Source organism: Macaca mulatta, chromosome 3 (genome assembly GCF_049350105.2).
Source record: "Macaca mulatta isolate MMU2019108-1 chromosome 3, T2T-MMU8v2.0, whole genome shotgun sequence".
In the NCBI taxonomy this organism is placed as follows: Eukaryota; Metazoa; Chordata; class Mammalia; order Primates; family Cercopithecidae; genus Macaca; species Macaca mulatta.
The window spans coordinates 12,973,072-12,998,605 of NC_133408.1; the positions used below are offsets into that span (position 1 = coordinate 12,973,072).

Consider the following 25,534-nt stretch of genomic DNA (forward strand, 5'->3'; position numbering starts at 1 on the left):
GCCTGGTGCGCTCTCCCTCGTCTAGTCAGATACCTCCCCAGAGAGTGGCTCTTCCCACACGGAGCGCCAGGCTTCTCTCCTGCCTTCTCGGGACCAAGGACGTAAGACCCTGCTCATCCTTCACCACATTTACCTTGCAGATGAGAAAACTGAGGCTCACAAAGATGAGGGGGCTGGCCCAGGGTCATGCAGCAAGGTTGTGGCTGGGGCCAGAGCCCTGATTCCCAGACCTCGTCACTGCCACCTGCCCCTTATTATTGTGGGTCAGGTGCTCTCACCTCCCACCTCACCGGCAGGGTCCAAACCCCTTGTCTGTGTGGCAGAGGGGGAATGCCACGGTCCATCCCATAGCCAGAGACAGCAGGAGCCAAATGAAACTTCAACAAAGACATATAACAAATGGATGCATTTATTATTGAATAGATAATACACATATGGTTAAAAATATTTAAAGCATAAAAATATTTAGTGAGAGCTTTCCCTCCCACACCTGCCATATATCTACCTGGTTCTCTCCTCCACTAGGTAACTCCTCTTCTTAATTTCTTGGACATTCCGCTGGTGTTTTAAATGCTTACAGCGGCAAAATCAGATATATATGTGTGTGTGCATGTGTGTGTGTGTGTGTGTGTGTGTGTGTATGCTTCCTCTCAATTTTTTGATACATGATAATATGATCTCTTCTTTACCTTTTTCATTTAACAACACACCTTAGAGAGCTTTATACATCAGTACATAAATAACTTCCTCATTCTTTTTCACAGCTGTGTAATACTCCATCGTATATGTATATTATTATTTTTAACAGTTTTATTGAAATATAATTCATATACCATGAAATACATCCATTTAAAGTATACATTCAATTTCTTTGTATATTCACAGATTGTGTACAGCCAGCACCACAATTTTAGAATAGTTTTATTACCCCTCCAAAAATGCTATATACCCTTAGTTATCACCCCCAATCCCTCCCGCTAGTCAGCCACTAACCTACTTTCTCTCTTTGTAAATTTGCCTATTCTTGGCATTTCATATAAATGAAATCCTACAATATATAATCCTTTGTGACTGACTTCTTTTATTTAGCACAATGTTTGCAAGGTTCATCCATGTTATAGCATATATCAGTACTTCATTCCTGTTTATTGCTGAATAACATTCCGTTGTATGGATAAACAACATTTTATTTATTCATTCATCAGTTGATGGACTTTTGGGTTGTTTCCATTTTTTGCTATTACAGATAATGCTGCTTTGAACATGTGGGTTCAAATTTTTGTGTGAACTTATGTTTTTATTTCTCCTGGGAAGATACCCAGGAGTGGAATTGCTGGATCATATGGCTTATTTTATAACTTACTTACCCAGTACCCCATTGATGGAAATTTCATCAAATTGTATCTTAAAAACCAACCATCACAAATGTGGCAGGTTGGACTCCTAGAGTGAGGATTAGGAAGAAATGGAGCTGGAAACAATGGCTGGATGATTGAACTTGCCAGTCTTCCAACTTTTCCTTCCCTGTTCCTAGGGAAACTTTACCCCCAGACACTTAACCTAGCACCTTCCAGTTAAGCCTACCTCAACTCCAATGCAGTCTGTGACTCTGGGAAAGAGAAGAGCCGTTTCTCACCACCTGGCGCGGGAGCCCACTGCCCACTGACCCCTCAGGGAAAGCCGGGAAAGCCCGAGGCCCCTCAGGTGTGTCACCCTGGGGGTGTCACTCCCTTCCTGTCTGGGTTTCCTCATCTGGGAGACTGTCCAGAGGAAGCTGGTGACTCTTGACCATGGAGTTTCCTGGCCCTATGATGACAGATCTCTGCCACACCTGGCCATCTACCACACCTGCAACAGGTGCAGAACGCAGGGGAATTCAATAGCCATCCAAGCTCTAAGCTGAAAGCCAGCCTCAGGGAGAGCTTCTGGCCACCTGAGCTCATGATGGGACCTGGGAGAGCTGGAGATTCCTTAATACCGGCATGTTTTAAAAAATTGTTTTGATTTAGAACTTCTTAACAAGTCAAAGCTGGGAAGTGCTTTCTGTTCTGATGCAACAGAAGACACAGCAAATCGGATCTTCTGATTAATTGCATGAGAGCAAAGTCATCCACTTACTAAATTTCTGTGTGGTGCTGCCCTGAGATTGTTGGAAGATCATATTACTTCCTGCTCTGGAAACTCAGTGCAGCCCAACTGCGGTAGGACTGATCCCTCCCTAGGAGGAGTTCTCCTTTCATCATCTTCCCCTTCTGTGCATGGCAACCGCTTGAACTTGCCCCTCCAAGAGTCAAGGACAAGACCATCCCATGGAATGTGAGTACTCAGCTACAATGCAAGGTTGGGCAGTTTGAGATTTACTTACATATTTAACATCATTAAATTACAAGTACCAAATGATATGGAGGAAAAAGTTTCTCTCTTCTACAGGATATGTTTGTCCATTAAGATACAACCTAACTTACTTTTACCTTTGTAAAAAAGGTAAAATGTAATGTATTGCAATAATTAATATAGTGAGTTTCTTTCATGTAGAAAATGGACTGGTTTTTAAATAATTTAATGTTCTATATGTCGTCCTTAGTTGGGAATATTTTACTTGTATTTGAATATATGGCATCGTTCTATGACAATTTCCAGAAAGTTCTATGAGGTTGTACATGTGTTCTGAGTTTCAATAAGTTCTCTTGCCCTAATATAAGAATACTGTGTTCTTGTTGGGTTGATTTGCTGTTTGTTGTAATAATTACGGGAATTTTTCACCTTCCTTACTTTAATGTCTCAAACCGTTCCACCAAACAATGGCGTAAAATTTATTCTTGTGGTGGTGTTTCTTGTGAGTGACTAATTTTATGTAATTAAATCTGTTCATTTGTCCTGGGCTTTGTCACGTGTAGTTTGAAAAGTAATTTTTAAATAGTTTATTCCTTCGTCTAACAGTAATAAGCCTAGTCACTCATTCTGGAAATTAACTATAATAAAAAATACTGGCCTCTCTGAGTCTTGCATTAGCAAAATGAATTAGCAACAAACATACAGCTATCAAATGGGAAGCGTTTTGGAGCACCTTTGGTCTACCCAGTGGCCTACGAGATTGATCCTATGACGTGTTTTAAAATACATTTGTGTTCATACAGAGCAAGAAATGGGGGTTTGAGCCAGTAAAGCCCCACTGGGAAACGTCTCACAGGATTGCACCCTACATCTCTAGTTTTCATTGTTTCATTTTCTCCACTGACTCTCCAAGTAGAGAAAACAGTTTTGAATTAAACAGCAATTGAGATCTTAATCTTCTGGTCTTACAAGGGCACACAATGTCTTTACCCAGGGGCACTTCACCAGGGAGACCAGAAAAGTACCAACTTGTACACTCTTTCTTTTCAAAAATAAGTACACACAGTACTAAGTGTACAAAAGGGCATACCGTGAAAAATATATCTTCTTCCCCCAGGTCTCTCGCCAAGAGGCAATTGACGATACTAATTTCTTATGCATTCTTCCAGAGATGTTCTATACATACAAAAACTACAAGCAAATGACATATAACCTCCCCCTTTTTTACAAGTGGTGTTGCATAGCATATCACCATTAGATTATTTTTTCACTTATTAACATTCAGTACCATAAAAACTCCTTATTATTTTTTATGACTGCATAGTATTCCACTGCATGAAGGTTCCAAATGCATTTCGCCATTTCTCAGTTGGTGCTATTCAAGCTGCTCCCAAGCATTCGTCATCACAAGCAGGACTGCGATGACTAACCTGCAGCATATACTGTTTCTAGATGTTCTGGAGCATCTTTAGGATAGATTCCTAGAGATAGAATTGCTGGGTCAAAGGTAAGTGCGTTTGTAATGCTCATAGATCTTGTCCGTGTGCCCTCCATATTGGTTGTATGAATTTACCAGCAATTATACAATTAAAATTCTCCTTGGAAAAAATGTCAAGTGTGGATGTGAACATTTATTTGTTGACATTTTTAAAATGCCAATCCTGACCCCCTGAAATGCAGAGGCACTTGTTTCTTTTCTTGTACAAGGTTTTTTCTTTTGGAGTCAAGTCCACGTCATTGCCACCTTTGCTCCCAATTTAGACACCTTTCTTCTAAGCTGGACAAAAGAACAAAAAAAGCCAGTTTTTTTTTGTTAGTTTATTCTGAAACATCATGAATTTGCAAATCCAATAGGTGACAAAATGATTTCTAGTTATTATCTTTATTTGCATTTTTCTTACATGAGTGATATTGAGAAGCTCTTCTTATGTTGAATGTTCATTTTTTACCTATGAACTATTTGTCCATATCTTTTGCACATTTTTCTACCGCAGTTTTAAACTTTTTCTTACAGAACTGAAGGCTATTTAGAAAATCAGTAATATAAATTGCACTCTGTCATCTGCCTCTTGGTTTTATGGTATGAAATAGCTTAAATTTTTTTTATGTTGTTTTATTTGATTTATAGTTCTTCTTTTTTTCTTCTGAATTTTTGTTATGCTTAAAAGAATATGCCACTCTGAGACGATAAAGAAAAAATCTGCCATGCTGTACTCTAGTACTATGAATTGTTTCACTTTTTATGTTAAAATATTTGGTTTATCTGGGCTGTTTTTTTTTAATTTGGACCGATTTATCTGGTCATGTGGTGAAGAGATGTGGATCTAATGCTACTTTCCCCAATGCTACATATTGAATAATCCATCTTTTCCCACCGATCAGAAATGCTCCTTTATTAGCTAGCTGTCAAATTCTAATTCCTAGCTATTGATGCTGTTTTTACTCTGTTTCATTGGTCTGCTTGCCTGTGTTTTCGGCATCACACTATTTTAGCTGTCGTAGTTTTATTTTATTCATTTTTTATTTTTTAAGACGGAGTCTTGCTCAGTTGCCCAGGCTGGAGTGCAGTGGCCCAATCTTGGCTCACTGCAACCTCTGCCTCCTGGATTCAAGCGATTCTCCTGCCTCAACCTCCCTAGTAGTTGGAACTACAGGCATGTGCCACCACGCCCGGTTAATTTTTGTATTTTTAGTAGAGACGGAATTTCACCATTTTGGCCAGGATGGTCTCGAACTCCTGACCTCAGGTGATCTGCCTGCCTCAACCTCCCAAAGTGCTGGGATTACAGGTGTGAGCCACCGTGCCCAGTGCTGTTGTAGTTTTATAGGGAGAGTTGTACCTGGTTCTGAAGAACACCCAACCCACACACTCTGCAAAGCCCAGCAAGTCCCAGCTGGGCTGTGTGCATATAAAGCATTAATTCATTGAAAAAAATGTAAATTAGTTTTGCTGGCTGGCTGATTTAAAATTTGTGGCTAGGCTAATTCATTAATCATTCTTTTTATTCAGATTTTTTTTTCTAATTAGCCTTGACAGTTGATTTTTCTTTTTCTTTTTCTTTCTTTCTTTTTCTGTTTTCTGTTTTTTTGGTTTTTTTTTTAATGGGGTCCCACGCTGGAATGTAACGGTGTGAACACAGCTCACTGCAGCCTCAACCTCCTGAGCTCAAGTGATCCTCCGGCCTCAGCCTCCTGAGTAGTTGGGACCACAGGCCTGCATACCACACATGGCTAATTTTTTTAATTTCTTGTAGAAACAGGGTCTTGTCATGTTGGCCAGGCTGGTCTCAACCTCCTGGGCTCAAGCAATCTTCCCACCTTAGCCTCCCAAAGTGCTGGGATTACAGGCATGAGACATCATGCCCAGCCAACAGTTGATTTTTCTAAATGAATAGTGCATTGATTTCACAAATAAATCCTGTTGTTGTTTGCATTGCAATTATGTTTGTGATATAAATTATTTGGGGGATAACTGACATCTTTATGATGTTGTGTCTCCTATTCAAGAACTCAGTGTTTTTCTGGGCACAGTGGCTCATGCCTGTAATCCCAGTGCTTGGGAGGCTAAGGTGAGAAGAGCTCTTGAGACCAGGAATTCAAAACCAGCCTGGTCAACATGGTGAGACCCCATCTCTACAAAAAACAAAAAAAAGAGAAAAAATAAAAAAATAGCCTGGCATGGTGCTGCATGTCTATAGTTCCAGCTATTTGTGAGGCTGAGGTGGGAGGATCGATTGAGCCCAGGAGTTCGAGGCTGTAGTGAGTTGTGATCATGCCACTGCACTCCAGCCTGAGTGACAGAGCGAGACTCTGTCTCTCTAGCAAAAAACAAAAAGCAAAATAAACAACAAAACAACAACAACAACAACAAAAACATAGTGTTTTGGACTCCTTTGATTTTTAAAAATATATTGACATACCTGTCGTTACACTCCTGCTCGTGCCTCAGAGAAGGCCTCTTGAGCAGTGCCACATTTTCATGGACACCAGGGCTCCATTCTCCTTGGTGTGGCCAGGCAGCCCTCAGCCCAGGACGCTGGGTCTCATCTGGTCCTCTCTGTTTCTCAGGGGCCAAGTGGACTCCCCATGAAGCCTCCAACCAGACCCAGGCCAGCACCCTCCTGAGGCTCCTACTGGATGACCACACGAAGGGGAGGAATGACACCAACTCCACCAGGGCTCTGAAGGTGCCAGATGGAACTAGTGCCGCCTGGTATATCCTCACCATCATCGGCATCTACGCGGTGATTTTCGTCTTCCGGCTGGCCAGCAACATTCTCAGAAAGAATGACAAGTCCTTAGAAGATGTTTATTACTCAAATCTGACCTCTGAACTCAAAATGAAAGGACTCCAGGGCAAGGTCGCCAAGTGTTCCTCACTGACCATTAGCAACAGAGCTGTGCTGCAGCCCTGCCAGGCCCACCTGGGGGCAAAGGGCGGGAGCAGCGGGCCCCAAACCGCAACCCCAGAGAATCCCTGAGAGTCAAGGCCAGGAGGCCTTCCCCAGGATGGCCCCAGACTTCTTGGAGGGGAGCAGCTTTGGTTTTACTTGGAGCCCTTGAGTGGGGCTGCGGGTGCATCGCTGACCAGCAGTGGGGTTGCGGGTGGATCTGGCTGCTAGTTTGTGACCAGAGCCAGCCACCCAGTTCCTCCTCAGGCTTCCAGGTGCTTCGAGAAGAGAGAGCAGGGCAGCGGTTTCTAGCCAAATTCAATCTTCACTGGCAAAGCCCGTGCTCTGGGGAAGGGCACTGTTCCACTGTTCTCGGAGGAATCCGGAGACTCCTGGGGTCATACAAAGAGGTGGCTCCTTGTCATGGAAAGAAGAGTGAATTTGGAGTCGAATGTCCTGGGTTAAAATTCAACTTCTGGGGCGTCACATAAACTGAGCAGCTAGTTCCTCACTTGGAACATCTAGGGTTTGGGGACAGATGGTTTTAAAAGGCTATTTTATTTGAAAGACTCTGGCTTGAATATAGGACCAAAGTTGTTAATGTCAGAAGTTGGAAATTCTTCATTTTCATTGAAAGAATTAGGTACGTCAAAAAAAAAAGCACTGGAGCTGGGTGTAGTGGCTCATGCCTGTAATCCCAGTGTTTAGGGACCCTGAGGCAGTAGGATCCCTTGAGCCTAGAAGATTGAGTGCAGCCTGGGCAACCTAGACAGACCCTGTTTTTTTGAGACGGAGTTTTGCTCTTGTTGCCAGGCTGGAGTGCAAAGGCACAATCTCAGCTCACTGCAACCTCTGCCTCCTGGATTCAAGCAATTCTCCTACCTCAGCCTCCTGAGTAGCTGGGACTACAGGCATGTGCCACCACGCCTGGCTAATTGTTTTGTATTTTTAGTAGAGACGAGGTTTCACCATTTTGGCCACTCTGGTCTTGATCTCCTGACCTTGTGATCCACCCGTCTTGGCCTCCCAAAGTGCTGGGATGACAGGCATGATCCACCGCACCCGGGCATGTGCCTGTGGTCCCAGGTACTTGAGAGACTGAGGTGGGAGGATTGCTTGAACTTGGGAAGTTGAGGTTGCAGTAAGCTGTGATCATGCCACTGCACTCGAGCTTGGGTGACAGAGTGAGACCCTGTCTCAAATAATAATAATAATAATAATTTTTTTAAAGAAAAAAAGCATTAATTTTGGAGTCAGAAGAACCAAACTCTAGTCTGAGTTTGATTATCAACCACTTCAGTGTCCTTTCACGCATCACTTCGCTTCTCTAGAACTCAGTTTCCGTACAGATAAAATGAGGCTAATGATGTCAGATCTGCCAACCTTACCAAGTAGATGAGATCTAATGAAACCATGCATGTGAATGAATTTTGAAAAGTAAAACAAGTATGTAAATATAAACCTTGTTGTGGTGAGTGGTGATGGTGGTGACTGGTGGTGCTAGGCGATGCCAATGGTTTTGGTGGTGGCGATGGTTTATGTTGATGGCGGTGTTGGTGTTGGTGATGTTATTGGTGGTGGTTATGATGTTGATAATGGTGATTGATGTTGGCATTGAAGGTGGTGGTCATGATGCTATTCTGAAACAGGAAATGACTAACTCATTGACAATTAGTCTCTAAGCAATGGCTGTGTTGTTTTGTTCTACAAGAGAATTCCATCTGCATGTCAGTTGATGACCTGTGCTATCAATTGAATCCATGAGATTTCCCATGTGGACATTCTTAGATTTCCTTACATTACATACCATATGCTTCACTCAAATGTTTTACAAATACTTGTTACTTAAATACTTTTCTTTGTCTAAAAAAGAAATAAGATCTTGTCTAGATGACTGATTAACTTAGGGAGATTCTGATTAACAGAATTTCTACAAGTGGCTTTCAGCAGGCAAAGAGAAAATTATATTTTGTACCAATTTATATAAAGTTCATCTAGTTCAGCTTCTGGAGATGTCCCTGGGGCTAGAGATGAAATATCTTTTTCCTGTCCACAGACAGTGGTCTGCAGTTCACCCCATGAACTCATCATGGTCGGAATTAAACTCCGAGCTTTGTTTATGGAGGGTGAGATATATTTCCAAGTATTTCTTTTTCTTTTCACATTTTCCACATCATTACCATCATCATTGTCGTTGTCACCATTGTCATCATCCTACAGGTTGAAAACAGAAGCATTAGTTTATTTATATAGTTTATATAGTCTTTATGCATATGTTTGAGATGCTTACAGGGCAGGGCAAAACAGGAGACACAAGGACAAAAATGTAATCCATAGTCATAGGAATGCAGAATGCATTCAAATCGGGCTGAATGGCCAGAACTTAGGTGAATCTGAGGATAGGAAGAGTGAATTGGCACAATCCCCCCTTGTTGGTTGGCCCTGCAGCATGCATTTCCCCCTCCTCTAATCCAGCTGCCCCGAATTTTCATTTGAGGACCCATACAGCTCTAGGGAAGTTGAAACTACCCCCAGTTCAAGAATTGGAATAAGTTTCAACATGAGAAAGCTGACTGAAAATAATTTTTTAAAAATAATAAGAATAAGTGTTTTAAGAAGTGAGAATAAGAGGCCTAGATGATCCAGTCATTGCATCCCATATCCTGGCCTCATTGCTTGGGACCAGGATGGACACCTGACCTAAGCGACACAACCCAATAAGAATGACCAGAAGAACTTTAATGCGGAATTCTGGAACAAAAAGGCTTTCTCTTGCTCTGGATGCTGTTAAAAGCAGATCTGAACCTGGAATTGTTACGGGAATGGGATCCTGATCCAGACCCCAAGGGAGGGTTCTTGAATCTTGCACAAGAAAAAATTCAGGGCAAGTCCATAAAGTAAAGTGAAAGCAAGTTTATTAAGAAAGTAAAGAAACAAAAGACTGGCTGCTCCATAGGCAGAGCAGCAGTAGGGGCTGCTTGACTGAGTACATTGTGGTTATTTCTTGATTGTATGCTAAACAAGGGGTGGATTATTCATAGATTTTCCAGGAAAGGGCCAGGGATTTCTCAGAACCCTCAGTTCTTTTAGACTATATAGGGTCTCCTTTTAGACTGTATAGGGTAACTTCTGGACATTGCCATGGCATTTGTAAGCTGTTATGGCACTAGTAGAAGTGTCTTTTACCACGCTAATGCATTATAGTTAGCATATAATGAGCAGTGAGGACAACCAGAGGTCACTTTTATCACCTCTGATAAAGATTTTGGCTGACTTCTTTATTGCATCCTGTTTTATCAGCAGGGTCTTTGTGGCCTGTATCTTGTGATGCCAGTCCTGCTGGCCTCCTGTCTCACCCTGTGACTAAGAATGCCTACCCTCCTGGAATGCCGCCCAGCAGGTCTCATCCTCATTTTACACAGCCTTTAATTAAGATGGAGTCGCTCTGGTTCGAAAACCTCTGACAGAATTGCTGGATTCATTTTGCCACCATGAAGAAATCCAACTTGAAGGCAAAACAAACAAACAAACAAACAAACAAACAAAAAAACAGCATCTAGAGGGGAGCAGAATGAGGAAATTACACAGACCAGAGCCTGTACGAACTGTACCCAGAGCCTTCATTTACCACCGGAGTTTTTCAGTTTGTGAACCCATGAGTTCTTTTTATTAAGGCTGTTGGAGCTTGGCTTTTGTTCCTCACAACCAAAAATATCCTAAATGATACCATTGGATAAATGATTTCCTGAAGGAAGTGGGCCTTGGAGTCAAATTTGAAAAGAGAAGATGTGTGATGTGCTGTGTGGGAGGCTGGGATCACTTTTTTCCACCAAGATTTTTATATTTATAGGCTTTTATATTTATAGGGGAAAAAACAGATTCAGTACACTTCTTACTGTAGCTCAATGATCATTTGTAGGACTTCTCATTGTTTGACCTCTCAAAGAGCACTCAGTGAGACTCTATACTATTTAATCCTCACCGCTGACTGTCAGTAGACTGCCATGGAAACTCCAAGGATGCCTGCCCTGTTAGACATGTGGTCAGAGACTGGCTCCAAAGGTATCTCCCAAAGAGCAAAAGCCACCGTCTTCCTGTTGGCGCCCAAACACAGGTGCATGAGCTCCAAGGACGACTTCCTAGGCCACCTCTCTGCTGCCTGATCTAAACTCTCTCCCTTTCTGGGAGCTGGTCTGAGAGTCTGCCTTGGAGATGTGTTGGATGGGAACTATGGGTGTGTAGGCTCCATTGTGAGCAACACTGATGAGAAATAGTCCCAAGTAGTATGGATATTTTGCGTAAAGCCCCTGAAATCTGACATGCTCAGGGTCAGAACCATGAACCACTGTCTTGACAAACCCCATGTACATGGACTAATAGGGAAGGGGTGGGCACCATGGCGTTAGTATTCAACCGGAGAGTGGGAAAGAGATTTGCATGTGCCACCAGCCCTGAAGGAGACAGTGACAGAGCACACTGATTCTCAACATTCCAGACACCTACTGTCTTTGTCCCTATGTAAGTTTCCCCTCAAGACTTAGGGGATCAGGTCAGATAAAGGCCTTCCTCTGAAATGGAAATTATTGAAAATCGATAAGGAAGTCATCCAGGAATGACTTCCTCCGGGGATCTGTGGTTGACGGTACCAGGGTTTGTACTAAACCAAATCAAGGTAACTAGAGCTTCCCCAGGTGATTGTAACCCACTTCCTAAATAAAACTTGCATCAACTCGGTTGCATTACAATTTGATTTTTCCTGTGTGATATACTCATCACATTTCTAAAAAATGATTTAAAGAAAGAATTTAGAGACTAAATTCTTGGTATTTATGCATCTCTTCCTGGAGTCACAGGTGGGCTCTGATTCTCATAACCAATTACCTTGATTTCTACCAGAGCATAAGAATGCCAGCTTATTCTTCAAATACAGTTAGTGTTCTGTTGGCAATTACAGAAAAGAGCTCTACCTAGCCTATGCAAGTGTGTGTGTGTGTGTGATTTTGGGGAAGGCAACTGAGGTAGCTCACAGAATTAGAAGGACAGCAGCTCCTCCCAGCCTCAGGAAGGGGAGGGGTTAGTCTGCCATGAGGCCTTCACTTGGTGGCGCCAGTTGGAGAACCTTCTCACTAGGATTCTCCCAAAAGACAACTCAGCTCCCATGTCTGCCTCTTGTTTCAGATCTCAGGGTGAGGACATTGCAGTGGATCAGGGAAGAGCAGGTGTGTAGGTGGCCCAGGGAATGGAGTGATCTGATTGGCTGAGGCTGAGTCATGGGCCCCCTCCTACAGGGCATCAAAGTCTTTGAAGAAAATGCCAATTAAAAGCACTGTTGGCTGGGCACAGTGGCTCACGCCTGTAATCCCAGCACTTTGGGAGGCCAAGGTGGGCAGATCACTTGAGGTCAGGAGTTCGAGACCAGTCTGACCAACATAGTGAAACCCTGTCTCTACTAAAAATGCAAAAATTAGCTGGGTATGGTGGCAGGCGCCTGTAATCCCAACCACTCAGGAGGCTGAGGCAGGAGAATCACTTGAACCTGAGAGGCGGAGGTTGCAGTGAGCCAAGATTGCGCCACTGCACTCCAGCCTGGGCGACAGAGCGAGACTCCATCTCAAAAGCAAAAACAAAAACAAAAACAAAAAGCACTGTTGCTCAGATATCACCCCCTCTGTGAAATCTTCTTGATCCCTAAGGCAGAACTGCTTGTTCCTCCAGGGCTTCTGTAGCACTTTGTAAACATTTGGATGGATCAAAGAGAGAAAATTTTATTCAACAGAATTTTTCCAAGGACGGGACATTTGTTTGCCAAGTGTTTGGTACAGGAAGTGAGACCTGCACAGTTTTGGTACAGGAAGGGCCCATGAATGTGGGCGGAACTATTCCACGGGAGACAAGGAGAAGCTGTTCTCTGGAGGGAGGGAAAGGCGAGGGAGAGGTGGTTTAGGGATCTGCAGGATGGCAGAATACATCCAGAAATGTATTTCGTATCATTTCCCTACCACTGCCTCAAACCCTGATCTTCTACAATTTTATGAAACTCATGGGATAAACGCTTGAAATGAGTGGGCTAGAAGCCAGCAAAGGGACGCAGGGATGTGCCCAGACACATACAGGTGGAGTGGAAGCAACAGGCAGATGGGGGGTGTCAGGAACAGAAATGCTTTCCTGGGGTAACCTAGTTAGGTTTAGTTTAAGCTAATCAGGAAGTAATCAGAGTCATGGGGAGGCTGTAAAACTGAGGCAGGGACCAGATTTCACCGAATCATTGTAGAATGAGGACAAGGATGAAGGAGGGGTGGAGGTAGGTGCTTGCTGGCGGCACCTTGGTATGGTTTGGCTGTGTCCCTACTCAAATCTCATCTTGAACTGTAGTTCTCATAATCCCCACGTGTTGTGGGAGGGACCTGGTGGGAGGTAATTACCTCCATGCTGTTCTCGTGATAGTGAGTGAGTTCTCACAAGATCTGATGGTTTTATAAGGGGCTTTCCCCCCTTTGCTCTTCAATTCTCCTTCCTGCCATCATGCGAAGAAGGATATGTTTGCTTCCTTTTCTGCCATGATTGTAAGTCTCCTGAGCCTCCTCAGTCATGAGGAACTGTGAGTCGACTAAGCCTCTTTCCTTTATAAATTATAAAAAAGTCTCAGGATGTCTTTATTGACAGCATGAGAACAGACTAATACACACCCGAAAAGGAGAACACTTATCACGTAACGCTGCAAATACAGGTCGGCAGTGTGTTCCCCACTGAACCAGAAGAATATGACTTTTAAGAATAAAAGGTATCTTATTGATCAATTGATCAACAATATCTTATTGATCTTGACCCACTTATTGCAAAACACACAATAAATATTTGCAACTGTTCTTTTAAAAATAGCAATACCCATTTAAAAATAATGAAATCCAGGCTTGGTGTGTACCAGGCACTAAGTGCGCTGCATGCGTCTCCCCGCTTGCCAGCTGCCCATCCCCTGCACCCCCGTGGTCCTTGCTTGCCTCTCTTTTGGCACCCAAAAACGAAGCTGGAGGCAGAAACCATACGGTCACTTGAACAGAGGAAGTTTCCTGTAAAGAAATGATTAAGCTTGGTGAGAAAGAAACTATAAAGATACAAAGAGAACTCTCAAGGGTTCCCTAGGGCTCAGTACCCAAGGAAGGACCAACTCGGCTCCCCAAGGCTAGGCTTCAGACATCTTTAGAGAAGATGTGATTGCAGCCACTGGCCAGAGAGAAGGTTCACGGGTGGCCGGGGCCACAGTTGGCCCACAGTCCCCAGGCAGCTGGTCCTCTAGTGCACAGGAGCAACAAGACTGGTAGATGGGTGACTAGAGAGAGCCAGGGTGCCGGGAACTCATTCACTGATGGGGTGGCCGGGAGGTTGCTGTGCGCCTCGCCCATGGTACACAGGGCCCATGGCACACAGGGCCCATGGCACACCCCTCCAGGACAGAGCCCCGGCGAGGCTGTGGTGTGGCACTTGCAGGAGTCAGGGCACTGGGCATGTGCCATGGACTGAATGCTTTTGTCCTTTGTCCCCCGAAATCCACATGTTAAAGCCTTAATCCCCAATGTGATAGTATGGAGGTGAGATTTAGATGAGGTTTCGGGAGGTTTAGATGAGGTGGCAATGGCAGGGCCCCCATAATGGGATCAGGGCCCTTCCAGGAAGAGACACGAGACCCCCCATCTCTCTGCACCATGTGAGGACACAGCACGAAGTGTCCTTCTCGTGAACCGGGAAGCAGGTCCTCACCGGGTACTGAATCTGCCAACACCTTGATCTCAGACTTTCAGCTTCCAGAACTGCGAGAGAGAAATGTATGTTGCCTAAGCCATTTGTTCTAACAGCCCAAACTGACTAAGACACTCACCAAAGAAAAAGCAGCGCTGGACATGTGTTACAGGCAGCAAGACTGATGCCCTCAGACTGCTGCAGCAGCGGGAGAGATTCCAGTACCGACCAAGCTCAATCCCAACTGAGAAAACGGTGACCGAGGTCTTCAAAGAGAGAACAAGGGATCAAAAAGGGACTTGAGGGGAAATGAAAAACGGAACACGGGGGCCATGTGGAAATGGAAAGTTCCAGAAGGGTGAGAGGAGAACTACTGAAAATGGTTTAGCAGGGTGAGCTGGACGAGGTGCATTTTGTGGTTTGGCTGCATTGCAAAGTCTTGAGCCAAGGGTCAACCAGGGCTGGGGTCGCCTTTGGGGACGCAGCTTAGTGCAGGCGGAAGCCAGGCTACAGTTTGGTGAAGCCTCTCAGCACAGTGTTGGGGTGAGTCATTGTGCTCTGTGGAGTTCCCAGTTCACTGGCGGCTCACTGGCAGGGCAAGTGTGGTCTGAGGGTGCACTGTCCATGTCAAGCAGGCATGGAGGGAAGCCGGGGCGCAGACAGCCTGCTGGGGGCAGGGCAGTGGGCGGCCTGGGGTGCCTTGGGTCCCCTCAGCAGGATCATGGGAAACAGCCTCCAGGCTGCACAGTGGTGGACAGCAGTGCTGGCTCCCCCTGTACCTGCCCACCAGCCTTGGCCCTCCTAGGCCCTGACGGGTCATTTCCTGCTGCCCGGTGACTGCACAACAGCCCTGGCCCAGGAAACCCTATAAACTTCTTCAGCTATTTCTCCAGGAGAAGACAGAGTGCCAATGGACTACTACAGTGCAGGGCAATTGAGCAAATATGGAGGTGAACTGGGGTCCCACGGGAGCAGGGAGGAAGGGCCAGGGACCTCTGGCCAGAAATAGGAAAGCAGTAATGGAAGGGAGGGCTCAGGAGAGGGAATGCCTATCTCAGAGCCTTTCAGGAACCTGGCATTTAATAAATGCCTCCTATGGAGGGAAGGATTCAGGGCAGATCACTTCTAGAAGGGGTCACGGCCTCTCTAGGTTCTGCATGGGCCACAGCATATGTACAGTCCCCACAAGCTAGACTCCTCCTCCCAGGCCTGGTATGGAGGGAACATAAGTGTGTGACGGAGGAGAGTCTTCCACAGGCTATGAACTCTTTGTAGAAAGAAACCAACAAACAAAACAAAACAAACAAAAAAACAGCATGCATGAGATGTTGGGGGCTTAGGACAGTATCTTACCACAGAACTGAAACATTGGTGGATAAAGCTCAGCACAGGCAGGAAAAGAGCTGTAGCTCATCCACCATCAGCATTAGCAATGTAATTAGACACAGTGGAAAATCAATGAAGTAAAACCAACCAGCAGGATTATGTTGTTGAGCCTCCAGTAAAAGCCTTAAGTGTCCAATAAAGCCATATCGTTTTGATGACATGAATTTCTGTGTTGCTTTTCTGTTTGTTCAAAATCCTGAAATTCTTTGGAGAGTATTATCAATGTCATTATTCTTTGCCAGGGAGATGCTGAGCTGTCTTCCCTGAAGCAGTGTTCTTCCTGGGTTGTTTGAAACCCTGATTGTCACGTGCCTTCTGTCCTAAGCTGCCACCAAGGCCCAGACAAGCACTGCCATGCATGTGTCTCTTTATTAATACATAGTACAGCAGGGAGCTGCCCCTCTCCCAGTCAGGCAGGGCCGCTTATCCCACACCCCCTGCCTTGCAAGCACACTTAGCGTGGAGTATATTAGGAAGTTTAATTAGCAGAAAATAAATAAAGCAGGGATCCCAGCTTGAGCCCAGGCTGTCCCCTGCTGGGGTGGGACATGTCTGAACAGTGTTGATGAGAATTTTATGAAGGACGCATCTCCTAGAGGAAAGGACATGGAGAGAAGTAAGTTTGATTCCCTCTCAGAGGAACCTGAGTGCCTAGAAGTCCAAGCAAGAATCTTGAGATGTATCTGGGGGTGGGGGTGCTTAGGTCATGAGCACACTCCTGAACCCTGGCAATGGGGCAGAGCATGGAATGTGCCAACTGGCTTAAGCCTGGAGCAGGACTTGAAGTGGCTTCCTCCAAAAGAACCTGAGTTCCGTGGAAGATGGATGAACATCTGAACGACTCAGGGCACTGCTGGGGAAATGGAAGCTGACAGGCAGCGCTTACCATTTGAGGTGCAATATGGAGAGAGGATAACCAATGTTTAACAAGCTCTATCAAATACTGGGTGTGTCAACACGTGCCAGCCCCAGATGCTCTTAGAAACTCTATGAGGGGAGTATAATTAGAGGACTGAGGCTCAGAGAGGTTAAGAAATGTGTGTATTGTCACACAGCTAGCAAGAAGTTCAGGAAGCTAGGTCTAACAGATTCCAAGCCCCATGTGATGTTTCCATTAGGTATTTGTCCAAAAAACACTTTGCCTTCAAGGTAAGGAGTGGAAAGGCTACTCGTATGGGGGCGTGGTGTCCTCGCAGCCCACAGCTCAAGGCCAGACTGTGAGTAAGAAGACCAATGTGTGTCCCGTCTCTGCCACCTCCTATCTGTGTGGCCTCAAGACCCTCCACTAGAAGGGTGGCCGAAGTATCACTCCAGGCCTGGTGTCCTGATTCTTGAACAGCTGTCTAGGGTGTGCAAGCCAGCACCTCCCCTTTTCTACTCCCTCGATAGATGGATATAGCTAGACTCTTGCTTTGTGAGAACAGAGGCACCCAAGAGCCTCATTCTCCATCTATATAACTCAAACACTTTGTATAAGTCAGGGTGAGCTGGTTTCGTCATGAAAAACAACCACCCCAGACTCTCAGTGGCTACAGACAGAAGGAAAGCTGGCTTTCTTTCCCCCACCACATGTGTGCAGCAGGTCCTCTGGGGGCTGTGCTCTGAGATCAGGTTGCTCCCGCAGACCCTCGGGAAACATTGCCATTCTCTGCGCTGGAGGGACGAGTCCCTGAGTATCTCACCTGGACAATGAAATGCTCCAGCCTGGAAGAGGCATGCATCACGTCCGTCCACCACTCATTGGCTAGAATAAGCCCACGGCTCCTCTCAACCGTGAGGGGCAGGGACGTCCCATCCCACCGGCGCCTGGAAGGCTGACAGCCAAAAGTTGGGGGAACAGTACTCATCGCTATCACAGAGTGGAACCAGTTCCGAGACTCTCAAACCATTTTTTGAGAGCAAGGGGAAGCCTAATCTCATTCCCTATTTTCTATCTTTTTTACTTATATAAACCCAAACCTCTCTTTATTGAAACATCTCTCTCTATATGTCTATTTTAAAACGTCTCCTCTGTATGTCTATGTGAGAAAAAAAAAATGTGTTATATTCCTTTCAAAACCAACCCCGAGGCTCTGGGAGCACTAATGTTCTCCACCCACAGCTCCCCACCAGCCCCTGGTTCTAGGACAGGGGTTCTCACCTTGGCTTCCCCATAGAATCACCTGGAAGCTTGTAAAAATCCCATGGATGCCAGGCCTCACCCCAGGCCAATTCTGTCAGAACCATTGAGCTGCTGCCAGGCAGAAGCAGCTGCGTGAAGCTCCCAGGTGATGCCTGGATGGGCCCAGGTTGAGTGAGTCTGCTGTTCTGGGTGAGCCCTGAAGCAGCTTCCGGCTCCGGGGTTGCCTCTTTCTTTCCCAGGTGAGGGCCCAGGAGAAGCCAGAGATGGGGGTTTGGCTCAACAAACCAGGAGCTGAGGAAGGTCGAAGAGAATTGGGTGATTATCCTGACTCGTGATTCCAGCTCCTTCCCAGTGATGGGAGCTGGGAATGCCGTGGGAAGTAGGTGTGGGAGGGGTGCCCGGGGGGAGGGGTGCCCGGGTGTGCTGTCACTCGTTGCCAGACCAGAGCTCGGCTGCTGAGGAAACAGGAAGTGCATCAGGAGCTGAGTTTTGCTCAAGTCCCGGATATTCACAATTCACACGGACACATGCACACATTTACACATGCATTTGCACATCCCCATAAGCATACACACAGACACACATACTTAGTTGGGCATGATGGCTCACGCCTCTCATCCCAGCACTTTGAGAGGTCGAGGCAGGTGGATCACCTGAGGTCAGGAGTTCAAGACCAGCCTGGCCAATATGGTGAAACCCCGTCTCCACTCAAAATACAAAAAATTAGCCAGGTGTGGTGGGTGCCTGTAATATCAGTGACTTAGAGGACTGAGGCAGGAGAATCGCTTGAACCCGGGAGGTGGAGGTTACAGTGAGCCCAGATCGTGCCACTGTACTCCAGCCTGGGTGACAGAGCGAGACTCCGTCTCAAAAAACAAACACACACATTCATACACACAACCTCCCACACACATACACACGCTCCCATGGGTAATACACCCCACATACACACAGGCACACACATACTTTGCCACACCTATGCACACTCCACACACACGTGCTTACATGCACAATCACACACCTTTCTAGTTTCACAAGAAAGAGAAAGGCCAGACGTTAGGGCGAATGAACCTCAGCCTTTGCCTGGTCCAGTTCTCTCATTTTCCATGTGAGGAAAAGGAGGCCTGGAGAGAGGTCAAGAAAGCTGAAGAAGACCCCTTGGTCCTGGTCAGGTCTCCTTAGTTCCATAAAGTGTTACTGAAACACCAGGGGTTTGGTCTAAGTCTTGCTGCTCGCTGCACAGAAAGTCAATCACTGGGAGGCCTAGTGTGGTGGCTCACGTCTGTAATCCCACCGCTTTGGGAGGCCAAGGCAGGTGGATCACTTGAGGTCAGGAGTTTGAGACCAGCCTGGCCAATATGGTGAAACCCCATCTCTATTAAAAAAAAAAAAAAATTAGCCAGCTGTGGTGGCAGGTGCCTATAATCCCAGCTACTCAGGAGGCTAAGGCAGGAGAAGTGCTTGAATCTGGGAGGCAGAGGTTGCAGTGAGCCAAGATAGAGCCACTGTGCTCCAGCCTGGGTGACAGAGTGAGACTCTATCTAAAAAAAAAAGAAAGAAAGAAAGAGAGAGAGAGACAGAGAGAGAGAAAGAAAGAAAGAACGAAAGAAAGAAAGAGAAAGAAAGAAAGAAAAAAAAAGAAAAGAAAAGAAAACAAGCCAATCACTGAGACAATAAATATTGCCAGGGAAGAAGGTTTTAATTGAGTGATGCTGCCCAGGAGATGGAGCTCAGTCTCAAATCCATCTTCTGGACCGACTAAAATTAGGAGTTTATATAGCAGGGTAGAGATGTAACAGGAACTCGGGAGGGGTAAGGAAGCAGTCATGATGAATGCAGGGCCCGACAGCTCATTGTCTAGACAAGATGATCTGGTGAGTGTCAGTTCTCTGATACTTTTTGAGAGGACTTGGGCTCCTTTCCTGAGGAAGGAACTCAGATAAAACAAATTTAAGTTTCAAGCTTTAAGACCAGAAGGGTCAATATCCAAAACAAAAACAAAAACTGTCTATGGGATTATTGGGTTGGTTTCATTCTTTTTTTTTTTCCAGATTTTTTTTTTTTCCATGAAAAAAATGTTTTTAAAAGAATCTCTTTCATAGGAAAAAAAGCAACTGGGGATCTTCTCCTGTTTGGTGAGGAGATAAGGGGCTGTGGCCCTCTCCTCCCGAGCAGCTTGTCTGGCAAATGGGGAGATGATGTTGGTCTCAATTCCAAGGACGGCAACAAGAATGAACTAAGACATGACATGTAAAGGGGTCAGGGCTACTCCCCACACTAGGTGCTCCAAAATATTCTTACTTACCCCAGGTGCTGAACAGAGTGGGGGCTTTGTGACCTCATGTGGCTGGCTCATTTCACTGGTAGCATTATTCTGAAACCAAGTTTGGAGACTATGGGAAAGTCTGACACACACATACTCATACACAGACGGTGGCAGCATCGTCTGCTGAGATGCACAGCAGGCATAATTTGGCTGGTTGCCTGTGGGCTTGTTCTCTGCGGGTTTGTTGTCTGTGGGTCTGTTGTCTATAGGTTTGTTCTCTGTGGGTTTGTTGTCTGTGGGTTTGTTATCTATAGGTTTGTTCTCTGTGGGTTTGTTGTCTGTGGGTGTGTTATCTATAGGTTTGTTCTCTGTGGGTTTGTTGTCTGTGGGTGTGTTATCTATAGGTTTGTTCTCTGTGGGTTTGTTGTCTGTGGGTGTGTTATCTATAGGTTTGTTCTCTGTGGGTTTGTTGTCTGTGGGTGTGTTATCTATAAATTTGTTCTCTGTGGGCTTGTAGTCTGTGGGTTTGTTCTCTGTGGGTTTGTTCTCTGTGGGTTTGTTGTCTGCGGGTTTGTTCTCTGTGGGTTTGTTGTCTGCGGGTTTGTTGTCTGCGGGTTTGTTCTCTGTGGGCTTGTTCTCTGTGGGCTTGTAGTCTGTGGGTTTGTTCTCTGTGGGCTTGTTCTCTGTGGGTTTGTTGTCTGTGGGTTTGTTGTCTGTGAGATTGTTCTCTGTGGGTTTGTTCTCTGCGGGCTTATTGTCTGTGAGATTGTTCTCTGTGGGTTTATTCTCTGTGGGTTTGTTCTCTGCGAGCTTATTGTCTGTGGGCTGGTAGTCTGTGGGTTTGTTGTCTGTGGGCTTGTAGTCCGTGAGATTGTTCTCTGTGGGTTTATTCTCTGTGGGTTTGTTCTCTGCGGGCTTATTGTCTGTGGGCTTGTAGTCTGTGGGTTTCTTCTCTGTGGGTTTGTTCTCTGTGGGTTTGTTGTCTGTGGGTTTGTTGTCTGTGGGCTTGTAGTCTGTGGGATTGTTCTCTGTGGGTTTGTTCTCTGCGGGTTTGTTCTCTGTGGGTTTCTTCTCTGTGGGTTTGTTCTCTGTGGGTTTGTTCTCTGTGGGTTTGTTGTCTGCGGGTTTGTTGTCTGTGGGTTTGTTTTCTATAGGTTTGTTCTCTGCGGGTTTGTCCTCTGTGGGTTTGTTCTCTGTGGGTTTGTTGTCTGCGGGTTTGTTGTCTGTGGGTTTGTTGTCTGTGGGTTTGTTGTCTGTGGGTTTGTTCTCTGTGGGTTTGTTGTCTGTGGGTTTGTTGTCTGCGGGTTTGTTGTTTGTGGGTTTGTTGTCTATGGGTTTGTTGTCTGTGGGTTTGTTGTCTGTGGGTTTGTTGTCTGTGAGATTGTTCTCTGTGGGTTTGTTCTCTGCGGGCTTATTGTCTGTGAGATTGTTCTCTGTGGGTTTATTCTCTGTGGGTTTGTTCTCTGCGAGCTTATTGTCTGTGGGCTGGTAGTCTGTGGGTTTGTTGTCTGTGGGCTTGTAGTCCGTGAGATTGTTCTCTGTGGGTTTATTCTCTGTGGGTTTGTTCTCTGCGGGCTTATTGTCTGTGGGCTTGTAGTCTGTGGGTTTCTTCTCTGTGGGTTTGTTCTCTGTGGGTTTGTTGTCTGTGGGTTTGTTGTCTGTGGGCTTGTAGTCTGTGGGATTGTTCTCTGTGGGTTTGTTCTCTGCGGGTTTGTTCTCTGTGGGTTTCTTCTCTGTGGGTTTGTTCTCTGTGGGTTTGTTCTCTGTGGGTTTGTTGTCTGCGGGTTTGTTGTCTGTGGGTTTGTTGTCTATAGGTTTGTTCTCTGCGGGTTTGTTCTCTGTGGGTTTGTTCTCTGTGGGTTTGTTGTCTGCGGGTTTGTTGTCTGTGGGTTTGTTGTCTGTGGGTTTGTTCTCTGTGGGTTTGTTGTCTGTGGGTTTGTTGTCTGCGGGTTTGTTGTTTGTGGGTTTGTTGTCTATGGGTTTGTTGTCTGTGGGTTTGTTGTCTGTGGGTTTGTTGTCTATAGGTTTGTTCTCTGTGGGTTTGTTGTCTGCGGGTTTGTTGTCTGTGGGTTTGTTGTCTGTGGGTTTTTCTCTAAGGATTTGTTGTCTGTGAGTTTGTTGTCTATGTGTCTTTTCTTTGGTCTCTGTGGGTTTGTAGTCTGTGGGTTTGTTTTCTGTGGATTTCTTCTTTGTGGATCTGTTGTCTGCGGGTTTGTTCTCTGTGGGTTTGTTCTCTGTGTTTCCCTTCCGCCCAGCTTTTCACAGGAGAATGTCAGGCCCTCTGTGGCCTGTTGCCTGGGAGGAGATTCAAGATGCCAGGCCAAAAACCTGAGGGCTGGCCCTTTCCCTGTGTGTGGTGGGGAGGTTGTGGTACTTGTTCAAGAGAGGGATGGGACAGGGACCGTGACACTGAGGGGAGAGAAGAGGAGGCAGAGTTGTCCACAAGCCTAGGGTTAAACGGAGGCTCTTGAGGCAGGGAACTGAGGCTCATGGCTCTTGTTCTCATGAAGATGACTGGGCCACCTGGGAGAGTGACTTCGGGTTTACCTAAATGGGCTGGATCCCGGCTTTGAAATTCTTAACCTCAGCAAAGATGCCAGTGCCCACATGATGGGACCACAAAGGCTTGGGTCTGGGCACTTAGACCCAAGGGTGACCTCAAGGCCCTGCCTGTGCGCTGGCCTTGGGAAGTGGGGTGGGGTAAGAACCTCCAACCATGCCCGAGTCCAATATGACTTGATTTAAATAAATAAATGTGATGTTTCCCACAAAACTGAATTTGTGGATAAGGTTCATACCAGCCACATGTATACACACATCTATTTACAGTAGCAACTTCTCTGGGCTTTTTTTGTTTGTTTGTTTCTTTTTTTGTTGTTGTTTGTTTTTGGTGATTTGGTGTTTTTTGTTGTTTTGGTTTTCTTTTGTTTGTTTGTTTTGCTTTGTTTTTGTACTGCCAGTTTCTAAATATTCCCTCTTCTTGGATGAAGAATATGATCTATGGCAGGTGGAAAATGGCCCAACAGCCCTGCAGCAACACTCACGCATTGAGTTGAGGGACCCACCCCTGTCCTGAGAGTTCAAGTTAAGACTTTGTCTTGCAACTGAACAATCTTGATCTCCCAATTACATGAAATCAATTTAAATGAATTAAACAAATTACAGTGCCCCATGTGAGAATATCAGGTACCTGGAGAGTGGAGAAGAATTAAAAGTAAAGAAGTGCCTTCTAGGAAAGCAGATAGTAGTGACTCGGGGTGGAGGGAGAAGCTCCCGTGGGAAAGGTGTGTGGAGGGCTCCTGTCCTGCGAGGTCTCTGCAAAGGAGTCTGCCTGACCAGTCCTATGGAGACCTGTCCACACTGCCCCCTGGTGGTCACTCCATCACCTTCTGAACACTCCAAAGTCGGGGAGGTGGCCCCAGGAAGCCCACTTCTCTCTCCCAGGCCGTTGACAGCCCCTGCTGGAGCTGGCAGCGGGGAGGGGAAACCCCAGGAGGCTGGAGATTCCTGAGGAAGGGAGGAGAAGCAGCCTCAGGTGGAGGGAGGGGAGTCCTAGGAGCTGACTGCTTGGCTTGGTGGAGGCTACAGAGGAAGTGAGAGAGTATGTTAACAAGCACAGGAAGGTTCTCTGAGTTTCTCTGGCCATCCGTGGTGCAATGCTTTGTGTGAGTCCAGGCCCCCACTTACTGGGGCAAACTACTTCTGGCTCCTTGTGCAAAAGCAGTTCCTGGCCAGACGCTAGTCTCTGCAGAGAACCCCCTGTTGGTGCCTCTTAGGCTCTGGGACCACACACCCAGTCCATGTGTCCCACCTTGTGCCCCTAAGCTGAGGCCTGGCAGGTGCTCCTGTCAGAACCGGCCTGAGTCTGGGCTCCAAGTGAACCCCAGTCAAAAGCTCCAGGATCCCATGAGTCCTCCTTTGGCTGGTTTTCTCCACACCCAGCCCCCACCGCCAGCGCTGCCCCCACTTCATGCTGCCTCTAAAATGATCTTCGAGGACGTCTGATTTTGTGCATTTTGTATCAAATTATTCTTGTCATTGTTTTCCTAATATATTGCCAGATTTACTAATAATTAACGAAGTTAAAACAATGAAATGATCTTTTTGTCTATCAGATTGATAAAGGTTAAAAATCACTGGCCGGATGCAGTGGCTTGCGCCTGTAATCCCAGCACTTTGGAAGGCTGAGGCAGGCGGATCACCTAAAGTCAGAAGTTTGAGACCTGCCTGGCCAACATGACGAAACCCCATCTCTACTAAAAACACAAAAATTAGCCAGGTGTGGTGGCGCACGCCTGTAATCCCAGCTACTTGGGAGGCTGAAGCAGAAGAATCGCTTGAACCCAGGAGGTAGAGGTTGCAGTGAGCTGAGAACATGCCACTGCACTCCAGCCTGGGTGACAGAGCAAAATTCCATCTCAAAAAAAAAAAAAAAAAAAAATTAGTATCAAGTGGTAGCTGAGAAATGGACATGAGTTTCAAAATAATAACACCAGCATCATTATTAACAATAAAACTACCGGGTACCATCTAAGATTTCATGTGTTTTTCTTTGTCCTTAGCTTATACCCTACTGGAGAATATATGATCAAAATACTGTGTTGTAGGGTCATTCGAAAGCAATTCGTCTCTGTGTGATTTTGGAACCCACACGATACGCAGCTAGGTTCATCAGTTACTGTTTGTGTTGTTTAGAGATCACTTTGTTTCATTTTCCTTTTTGATTTGCCTTTGTTTTTTGTTTTTGTATAAATTTAATGTGTACAAGTGCAGGTGTGTAGTTTTGTCAAATGGATTGGTTGCTCACTGGTGATGTCTGGGCTTTGAGTGTAGTAGTGTACATTGTACCCATTAAGTAATTTCTCATCCCTCGCCCTCCTCCTCCTTTTTTTTTTTTTTTTTTGTTGACAGAGTCTTGCTCTGTTACCCAGGCTGGAGTGCAGCGGTGCAATCTCAGGTCATGATTCTCGTGCCTCACCCTCCCAAGTAGCTGGGATTACAGGCATGCACCACCATGCCCAGTTAATTTTTTTGTATTTTTAGTAGAGATGGGGTTTCACCATGTTGGCCAGGCTGGTCTCGAACTCCTGACCTCAAGTGATCCACCCACTTTGGCCTCCCAAACTGCTGACATTACAGGTGTCAGCCACCATGTCCGGCTAATTTGTTTGCATTTTTAGTAGAGAAGGAGTTTCACCATGTTGGCCAGGCTTGTCTCAAATTCCTGGCCTCAAATGGTCCTCCTGCCTCAACCGCCCTTTCAAAGTCTATTATTTTACATTCTGTCCCCATGTGTACACA

The 25,534-nt window shown here is 45.7% G+C and overlaps 1 protein-coding gene across 1 annotated transcript; it reads left to right on the forward strand.

Annotated features, from left to right (window-relative positions):
• Window positions 1-1,881: 1,881 nt before the first annotated feature.
• Window positions 1,882-11,457, forward strand: SMIM34 (small integral membrane protein 34). The gene is made up of 2 exons (XM_015132927.3): window positions 1,882-2,316; window positions 6,403-11,457. Exons 1-2 carry the CDS (start codon window positions 2,310-2,312, stop codon window positions 6,813-6,815), a joined length of 420 nt encoding a protein of 139 aa, XP_014988413.2. The 5' UTR covers window positions 1,882-2,309; the 3' UTR covers window positions 6,816-11,457.
• Window positions 11,458-25,534: the final 14,077 nt, after the last annotated feature.